Here is a 10,459-nt window from a genome sequence, read left to right as displayed (position 1 = left end):
TTCTTAGGACGTGTAAGGAATAATTGCATTTGATTTAAATTTAGACCTGTTTTACGAATGCTTTGGTTTTCACAATACACCTTTATTTGTCAATATCATACAGCTATTCACTGAAACATATATGTTTTTGTAAGTCAGAATATTCAATACTATAAACAGAATTACTGTATACACAAATCAGGTCAAACGTTAAAATACATTTTTTTATAGTAACCAAAACAAAATGCATTTTTCTCAATGTAATTCATTTAGGCTCCATGGCAAGAAATAGTTTATTGATCAATATGAAGCAACTGTTTCATGAAGAATTGTCTGTAGCTTCATTTAAATGGTTTCAACTAACAGCTGTAGGAATCTAATCATTATTTATTGCCTTCTCTTCACAAATGTAAACAATCTGCACAAATGTAAACAAAATAAATGTTGAATATTTAAGGTTTTCAGAATTTTTCACAGAAACAAATATTATACTTAAACATAATATATAAGGTACCAAATAAAAACTCTCCTGGTTATTTTGGTGGTGGAACCACACTGATCGGTAAAAGAATCACAGAGAAATTGGTGAACATACATAGAAAAAAAAAACATCACCACAGACAAATTGAGAACCTCCTCCTTTTGTTGGTAGTGGGGAAGTCGGTTAATAAAACTAATTTGAACTGTACAGCAACCACTTAGATATTTAACGATAAATACTTGTGAAATTTACTAGTGCTTTAACACGGGATATCCAAAAACTCAAACTTAGCTAGATGTAGGTTGGTTACATATACAAACTGAAGACATAATGTTCTTGAAGTCTTAGTGAGATACCTAAGATAGGTTTAAACAAAATTTTATCATTACTACCCTGTATTATAGCTTACAGTAGATAACAAATCAGTACTTTTTTACTTGTAACTTAGTAAATCGGTATCTTTATTTGTAAAATAATAAAAAAAAAAAAACATTTGGCTTAACTGTTGTTCCCACTAAAATGTGTTTTACCCTCAGACTACAAAAAGTAACCAACAATCTAATGTATCAAAATTTCAGAGGTTGTAACTTACAATATCAGGGTTTAAATAACCGTTGTTAAACACAAAATTGAATAAAATAACAATATTTTGGTACCTCAGTAGTAAAAATAAATCCAGAGTGAGAGAGAACCCGCTAATGGGATGGTTGTCATCAGCTGATCTGAGCACTACAAGACAGAACGTGCTTCGGGCAAATCCAGCCAATCACTGGGAACATGTATCACTGGTAAACAATGTACGTGTTCGGACTTACAAAATATACAGTCTGTAAATTAGTAAGTTTCTGATTTGAGCATTTCTTTTCCTATTAAGGAAAATACTGTATACACATACTGTCATAAATTAGAGTTACTTGCTAAACGTACATACACAAAATATATGAGAAAAAAATCGATTTAATCAGTTTTAGAATACATTTTTTAATTATATTTTATCACAACAGACAGTGAAAGTATCTTCGTCAAGATTCAAACATAAAGTCATCGCAGACAGTTTTCTTTAGGAAATGAATGAGTATTTTAGTGTTTGAAATTCTCATGAGGTGGCAATATTTTTGATGAACTTACAACAGTTCCAATCGTTCATGATAGTCGTGTATATAATTTGGGGCCTTGACTGGACACACTTACTTCTCCATGCGGGGAATCTATTCCACAGTCATCTTAACATCTTGGCGGTCCAAAGTGCACGCCGATTTAGATTAAGATTTTCGGTAAGTGGTTAACCTGAGTCAGATATTTTGTTGGTGGCCACAGAGGAAGCAAGAAATACGCCACCGGTAATGAATCGGTTAGCAAAGGAGAAAGTCGGTCTTAGTTATGGAGTTTTCGAATGAGGAATTAACGTGTGCAATTATTATAGCATCTGAAACTGTTGTGAAGTTACAGCCAATGAAAAATGTTGTTTACAATATTATTATCTTTTTCCCCAGGGATAGAAATGATTTATTTATTTAGTGGGTAAGGAACTTTCTTGTTCACAGTCACTGGGTAAGGTTTCTCATCCGGGTAGAGAATAGGTGTCTTAGTACCTTTAACAAATTATCTATAATAAGGCACCTCCCGCTGTAGCAATGTCTGCTCATCTATAGAGTGACGATCTTTAAAGTTGTGAATTTATTCTTTTTAACTTTTCAATCTCTTCTTTAGAGGTTTTTTGTGACTTAACATAATTGACGTAGGAATCATAGACTAGGGACAGTTAGGAAAATTTGAACAGGAGCAACGCTATATCTTCCTAAGGGGCAAGTAGAGCCTTTTAGATATTTTATTTTTACATTTATTGAAGTAGTTGGCCTTGCTTATGCTCTTACTGGCAATATTGATGTATCATTTTCAGTAAAACATTAACCTCTTGGTGTATTACTGACCTTTTTAAGTCCTGCGATATCTCATAAAATGTTTTACATCATGGCTTTGAGTAACACTCTGATTGTCTAACGCACGTCTAAAATGTGGGTAGGTTAGAGGATTGTCACTGTAGGATACAATTGTGTCAGTGTCAACCACACAAAGATTGTCTCCAAGACGATGCTTACCTTTGGCGACATTGAACATATAAAGCATATCAATATAACATTTGACATACTCACATGTTGCCAATATTATGTTCGGTTGATATGTTACAACCGTCTTAACACTCCAGTTAGTCGTAATCAGATACAATCATTTGAGACAATAATCGTTACAACCTTTCTACAAAAAAAATCGAGCCTCATTGGATTCAAAATATAAAAGTTTTTGAAAATGTGATACGTTTGTTGGAGATCAAAATATATAATAGTTAGGATGTAGCTTAACTGTTGTTTCAAAATACAATCTTCCAATACAATTTATATGAATATTAATAAGTATTCTCAAGCACTAAACCTTTCTAAAAATTGATAAGTTAATATAAATATATTTTTTTAAGCAATTTTTCATATTTTTATTTTTTAGTTGAGCATTAAGAGTTACTACATCTCTAAAAAAAAAAAAAAAAATACAAATTTATAATAGAAAGTATTTATGGTAACACATATTGAAACGGACATGGCATTAAAAATAAATTAAAATATACCTTGGTAATTGTGATTTGAGATAGAGTATTGTGATTTTAATAAATAAAATTAACATGTAGATAAATCTAATTTAGCTACCTAAAATTAAACTTTGTTATCTTAAACTTTTAAAGCTACCTCAACTAACTTTAGTACCATACCAGTGGTTTTAAATCTGCACATATTTCATAAATTGTAAATAAATGATTATCTTTAGGCCTATTAGAAATCGAAACTTTGATTTTCAGGGACAAAACTTGTAGAGTAATACTATTCATCTTTAAACCTTTACGAAAAGGCATTTCTTTTCAAATGAAATCTGTTGGTTTAGTCAGTCGTCTTAGACATATCAATTGAATCCATTTGATGTTGTAGAGGTGGATAATCTCTTTTTCTATTTGCTTACAAATTACAAGATGCATTTTATTATATAAGAGGTTTTATAGAATCGTTAAAGATAATAAATGAGATTGCTTTATTATTGCATCGTATAAATTACATCCCAAAGAAGTATTGCTGGTTGAAAATAAGTAAGACTTTTCGTTAACCTAAACTATCACAGCCAGTGTCTTCTTCTTCTTCTCCACTACACGGACGATTGATCCTGGGAACTACAAGACCCATCCTGAAAATGATTTTAGCTTGTAAAAAAGGGATTCATAGCAGCACGTCGATTGTTTAAAGAATTATGTAATAGACACTGTTTAAAATATAGATCTGAAAGTACAAAATACGTCCAATAAGACTTGTTATGTTATAAATTTATTTTACACTAATCACAATTCGCCTATTGGGTTTGATGATGATTGGAGTGTCCAATCGAAAATGATCACCAATTACCATCTTTTATATATATTTATCGTCATATTAGTAAATAGCATGAGGGTAAATATATTATGTTATTTGACGTATTTTTGTACTTTTAGGTAATCATTTAGTAACACGAATGATACTGATTAAGAAGTTATAAAATAAAAATGTGATATTTTGTTAGATTACTTTAAATGTACTATGCCGTCAATTATGTTTTACAAAGTAGTCAGTTTCACCAAAAAGAGACCAGGCATTCACAATATTTCAGTACATAATATTTTAAATAAACTTCAACAATTTGGAGAATTTGTGAAACATTAATTTAGGTTACAATCTTTCAGTAAATAATTTATGGATATTTTTAATATTTAAAAAATTTTCATTAAAATATAATTAGTATTTGAGAAGATGAACGAATCTTGAACTGCCCTGAGTATGCCCAGGAATAGGTTGATTGATTGGTATTGGTAATTTTTTTTTTTTTTACCTAAGACGCTAGGCTAAAGCCTTGGATTGCTTTTCTCAATACTTCAGGCTAGACCAAGGGTGTCGGCATTATCACTTGGATAAAATCCATTTGTGATTTGGAGGGATTTCAATCCGGGACCTCAGGGACTGAAGTCCCGCGCTCTACCACTAGACCAGCTCGCTCCCCGGTATAGAATAGAGAGAATTGATTTGTACTTTTCTGTTTACCTCTTTTGTAGGCTGCAGGCTTAGATGGCCGACTTTGTGGTACTCCTTTCCAGAACGTGGTTTCAGCGTTGTGACAGGACATCTTGAAGTTCTAGTGAACAACATACAAAATAAGGTGAACCAATAACTATTTCCAGCAATGAGATAACAATTTGCATGAATTAATATAATTTTGTACACAATTTAAAATTTTTTTTTCCTAAAAGTTAATTTCAGTGAGGTTTTGGTTATGGAATAAAGCCAATTTAACAGTAGGTGATCAGTTTGACTCTACCAAAGAGGCACTTTTTATTTTTTACACCGGACCGAGTTGTCCAAAGGGTCGAACCATAATCCATTATTGACTAAGCACCAATTTAAAACAAAAGTTATAAAAAAGAAAATATTTTATTAGAAAAATAAATGATGTTTTGGAAACATAATGTGCCCTTATCTGGTACAACTCAGTTAAACAGCTGCACATAGCATATTAACCGACACAATTATATTTCTCACGACTAATTGCATCCCTCGGTGTTATATATATATATATATATATATATATATATGTTACACTCAATCTCCGAATTCGGACAATGTCCGAAATTTCTACCCACTCCGCGATGTGGATAGTGTGAAATACCCACGTCGCGGAGTGAGCATTTTATTCGGACATTGGCCGAAGTGAAATGCCCAGACCACGTTGTGGGTAAATTGATTTACTCAAATGCCGAAGTCATAACGTTCTTCGGCGAGTGAGTAAATCCAAAATACCCACAACGCAATGTGAGCACGATGTATTGCCCACGTCGCGTTGTGGGTATTTCTAGTTTAGGCAAACGCCGAATTCACGTTCAGACATTTCACCCCCACCATTTGCACTATTTGCGATTAGGATGGATGGACCTGCACGTGCAATTAAAATACCCCCGCCGCAGCAAACCTGCCGACTAAGCGAATTTCCATTTGTCTTAATTGATTTTCAATTAAATATATTTTAATAACATTAGGTTTAACGAGTACCTAGGTTTGCTGCTACAAGGAAGCTAATAAAGTGTGTTTTTTTGTAAAATATTGATAGCTTAGTACAAAATAAATAAATTTGATCAAAATACAAAATATATCCATAAACAAGCAAACTACAACATTTGACAATATTCTTAATAAGAATAACATGGGAATTTTAAATTTACAATTTTTTTAATTTTCTCAGTTACTATAACCGGACAAAAATACTTTTATATACTAAATTAATTGTTTTTTTAAGCTCTTTAAAAAGGTCTAAAGAGAAATTGGGAAATTTTGTGTTTTGAGGGTCAAAAGTGAGAAAACCCAATTTTTACCCCATAAAACCCCCCGTAAAGCCCCGTTCCCAGGGTCCGATCATGCTGGTTTGCGAACTCATTCAAGTTTATCCCGCTTTACACCTTTAAACCAAATTTCATCAAAATCGGACAAAAATTACTCAAGTTATCGCTTTCACGGACGTATATATATATGTATATATATAAGTCTATATATATATACATATATAAAAATTTGAACGAATGGTGTTTTTGGCCTCTGGGGACATCAAAATGAAAAAGTAAATCGGTCCCGGGTCTAGGTCTTACCGTGCCACCTACGGTAATAGCTACTTCCCTATAGGGAAATTCGCTAAAAACAACTGGTGAAATGACAGATATAAAATATTTTTGTCGCATTGATCAAATGTATGACACAATTCATTCAGCTCACTTGCGAGTTGGTCTTAAGAAAGAGAAAGCTATGGAAGTAGAGCTTAAAAAGAAATTTTTCAACATTACCAGAGAGGTGATTAAAATATACTTGGATATGTTCGAACCTTGCTCACTGAAGAAAAAATCTCAAAGTAAAGGACTGGCCGTTAAACCCATCATTATTGAATTCACGATGTCAGGTAAGATTAGTTTTAATTTTTAAATCCTTTCGCTAAATTAGAGTGACTTAATAATGTGTCAATAAGTAAAAGAAAGATGTAACAAGAACTGTGTGATAATCGGTGTTTTAAGGTTACTCCTATTTTTGTAAAGCGGAAAAACGTATGCTCAATGTATGTGTAATGGACCTTTTTATATTTGTTCCTATTCGGTGATTTGCTGTTTATTTTCTAAAATGCTATTTTATACATTAAATAATTATAATCAAAACATAAATTTTATTTATTTTACCAAGTGATTGTGGATTTCATGTAGATTTTTGGGTATACGGTAGCTTATACAGGCTATTCGGCGTTTGCGCAAACTAGAAATATCCACTACCCGACGTGGGCAATCACTTTTGCTCACATCGCGTTGTGGGTATTTTGAATTTGCTCAATCGTCGAAGAAGGTTTTGACTTCGGCGTTTGAATAAATCAGTTTACCCACAACGCGGTCTGGGCATTTCGTTTCGGCCAATGTCCGAAATAAAATGCCCACTCCGCGACGTGGGTATTTCACACTATCCATATCGCGGAGTGAGTAGAAATTTCGGACAATGTCCGAATTCGGAGATTGAGTGTAACATATATATTTTAAACGTACATCCAATTTTTAATAAGCAAAACTAGGGCTGTCTGTACCTGGTATGCTCGTTGGAGCTGTAGGATGATATAGACAAGTTGTCCATATAGTCTGACAAGTCTGATGTCCCGCTGCTGGTGCTCGGTGCGTCTATGAACCTCAGTATCTTCCCCTCTGTGACAGCAGGAGTAGTATAAGTTATCTTAATGTGTAAAGTGGACATTACATAATCATAGTGTAACTATCGTGTTCTGGGGATTTTTGTACTTTGTACAACAAACGATTATTTATTATTTTTCACTTGTAAATTTATAAGTTCTATCTTTTCTTTACTTTAGATCTTTTCTTTTCGTGTACGCCGTGCATATCTTGTATAATTTGTATAAAAGATATTGTAAAATAACAAAATACATATTTTAAAATATATAAAATTAAATAATTAGGTGAAATCTATATCTATATCTATATATTAATATACTTATTTAATACGCAAGAAGGTTTTTTGTGACAATTACTCCTCCGAAACTACTGAACAATTTGACATGTTTTTGGTGTCATTGGAAAGAGCGTAACGTAAAGTTGTGCAGGAAATCTTCTTTTTAGGGAAATAATTGGAGAGTGAGGCCCTGGGACCCTTTAAAGTTTCGTATTTCTCCATAAGGATAACATGGGAGATAATTTGTATTACAGAAACATATGTTTGTTACTTGAAAATAGTCAAAGTCTACTACATAATAATTGCTGTGTATTATGACTGTTAATGTATACTACATTTCAATCAAGGATTGTGTACCTAAAAAGTTTACTCATAATGGATCTCACTACCGGTACTTTATTTTAATGCTAGGAATAGTAAAATTTAGTTGATACTAAGTTACCATGATTTAGAAAACTTTACTATAATAATTTATGTATTTAAAATCACAAATATTTGACATTATTAATTCATTAGAAACGAAACAGCTGATCGAGAAATCAAACAAATCATATACTTCATGTGAATAATGTTTTTACACAAACATAGTTTTTTTTACCAATAACTTGATTCTTTTTTACTTGTGGGTGTATTTTGAGTTTGCAGTTATGAAAGCACCAAGCCAATATCTAATTTTCTTTATAAACTAACAGTATTAATGAGTTACTACATGAACTTTACAAGTTAGGTAATTTATTGTCCGTATGCCAAGGGAAAGAAGAGTGGGTCTTCGAAAACAGACGAAGGCGGAGACACCCATCTAGAAAATCCAACTGAGTTTTTAAATACTGTATAGAGGTCAGTGGATTGCCAAGACACAGATTATACTAATAAAAGGGGGCAGTGGTTTTATTGATATTAATATATCAAAAAAGGGCCTCATTAATGGCACAAGGCTTCATGTCATCAGAACGGTTAACAACAATGTAAATCAGAATGTGAAGTCCTAACTGGAACAAGTGAGTGGGGACATATTTTGATTTCGAGGATAACAAATTGCCCGTCTGAAACAAAGTTACCTTTTAAAATGGAAAGATGCTAATTTCTGTATCTTTGGCATTTGCAGCACAATCACTTTAAATCACTTTAATTAAAGAGCAGCACTGTTCTTAGCCAGACCAATTCAGTCATGAGCAACTATATATATATATGTTGTTTTAAGTAAGGCTACTTCTTTTAATAGTACAGTAGTATAAGCATATTTATTACGGAAAATTCTGACCAGGGTAATATTCCTGCAGGTAACTTTAACACTAAAATCGTGGTATTCATGGAAGTGCTTTTGTGATAAAATTATTGTTTTTTAGCGTTTATTTTTAAAAGTGTTTCTTCAAAAAGCATTTTATGACCCTCAAAATATGCTACATAGGCCTATTGGTTTGATATGATCAAATGTTTTGTTAAATGTGTTTTTAAAAATCTTTAAAAGAATAACTCCCCTGTAACATACCTACTTGAACTTGAACACTTATTAATTTACTTAATATAATATGCATACAGCTAGAAAATGGCTGGATTGCTTCCCTTCTAAGGCTTTATTATTACTGTATTTAATTTTCGACGTCGAGTCAATATATATCACGATGAATTTGTTTTCTAAACTCATATGTTTTTGCGGGGCATTGAGCCCCACAGGTTCACTAGTTAAGTTTAAACAGTGATGTCGTGGGTTCGGATCCTGGTCACTGCTGCTACCTTTTATCAGTATAGTTCACCATTGCATTGTAACGGCTCACCCCTCGCTTTGCTGGATACGTTCCACGCATCACAGAGCCTATGTGGACGAGCAAATGCAAGATTAAAAGAGGAAGCTAACCTCTTTTATTGAAAAGAGGCAGCTAACCTCTTTTATTGAAAAATAATTCAACAAATTATCAAAATTAAATGGTTTCCTTGTCAAGAAAGCAATTCAAAGTATAGGCATTTTCTATATTTTTCTGGAATGATTGGTATACATCATCTTAAAAGGAGAATATAGTAGGATAAAATTTTAACTTTATGTTTCCTTATCCTAGACAATAATTCTGTATACTAAGCTATGTACCAAATAAGTAGACGAGTTTCCTTAAGTAGATGAGTTGTAAGGACTGCTTCTTCAAACAAAAGATTTAAAAAAAACGAATGTCTTCCAAACAAGTCTTTGTTTGTTTACCCCTACATTGGTAACTTTATTATGAACGTAAAATAGAATACCGGTTAGTTATCTATGTTTTAGGTACATTTACGTGCTCGTCTATCCTTACACGGATAAATAAATTGCTTGTAGCAACGGGTAAAGCCTCGTAATATCACAAGAGTTTAGACACATCAGTAATTGTTAAATAAATAAATTGGCATAGAAAATTACCTCATAAATACATCAATAATTAACCTGATTATAAAATGCACAACCTACCTCTTCCATCGACAACTGTGAGCAGAGCAGATGTAGATTTCGCTGAACTAGAAGATTCTTGAAACTGAAACACCAGTTCCCCTAGAGGGTCAATCGATTTGGATCTTCTAGGGAGACTCAAGTCACTGGAGGACTTTTTCATCTGTCTGAGTGCGTACTCTCTAAGTAGCTTGGCGGAGAGAGAAGTGGTAATTGGCATTTCAAACTCGGTGAAGTCTGTTCTTCTGAGCCTCAAGGAAGCGGTTGACACTCCAGAATCGTTGGAGCTTGAAGAATCACGATTGTGTCCAGGTTTAAAGCTGACGGTGCAAGATCTCCTTAAAGCTGACAAACAAGGGCTGTTTGTAACGTTGAGATCAGTCGGGAAGTGTGGAAGCTGAAGATTTCTTAAGTGTTCTTTGTACTTTTCCATATCAGATTCTTTACCTTCAAGTTTCCCAGGTACGGACGACAAAGATAAATTGAGCTCAGAGACAGACAAGAAATTATTTCCTGGGAACCTCGAAACTTCACTGCACA

The 10,459-nt window shown here is 33.1% G+C and overlaps 1 protein-coding gene across 1 annotated transcript; it reads right to left on the bottom strand.

Moving 5' to 3' along the window:
* Positions 1–3,551: 3,551 nt before the first annotated feature.
* On the bottom strand, positions 3,552–10,085 carry LOC128989692 (uncharacterized). The gene is made up of 4 exons (XM_054411689.1): positions 9,941–10,085; positions 7,130–7,244; positions 4,570–4,660; positions 3,552–3,685 (listed from the first exon to the last, which is right to left on the bottom strand). Exons 1-4 carry the CDS (start codon positions 10,080–10,082, stop codon positions 3,647–3,649), a joined length of 387 nt encoding a protein of 128 aa, XP_054267664.1. The 5' UTR covers positions 10,083–10,085; the 3' UTR covers positions 3,552–3,646.
* Between the last annotated feature and the right edge of the window lie 374 nt (positions 10,086–10,459).

This window comes from Macrosteles quadrilineatus, unplaced genomic scaffold (assembly GCF_028750875.1).
Source record: "Macrosteles quadrilineatus isolate MER2022 unplaced genomic scaffold, UCM_ALF_1.0 Scaffold_3__2_contigs__length_128488019, whole genome shotgun sequence".
In the NCBI taxonomy this organism is placed as follows: domain Eukaryota; kingdom Metazoa; phylum Arthropoda; class Insecta; order Hemiptera; family Cicadellidae; genus Macrosteles; species Macrosteles quadrilineatus.
Note: the sequence above shows the minus strand (reverse complement) of the source record. Positions and strands in the feature narration are given on the sequence as shown.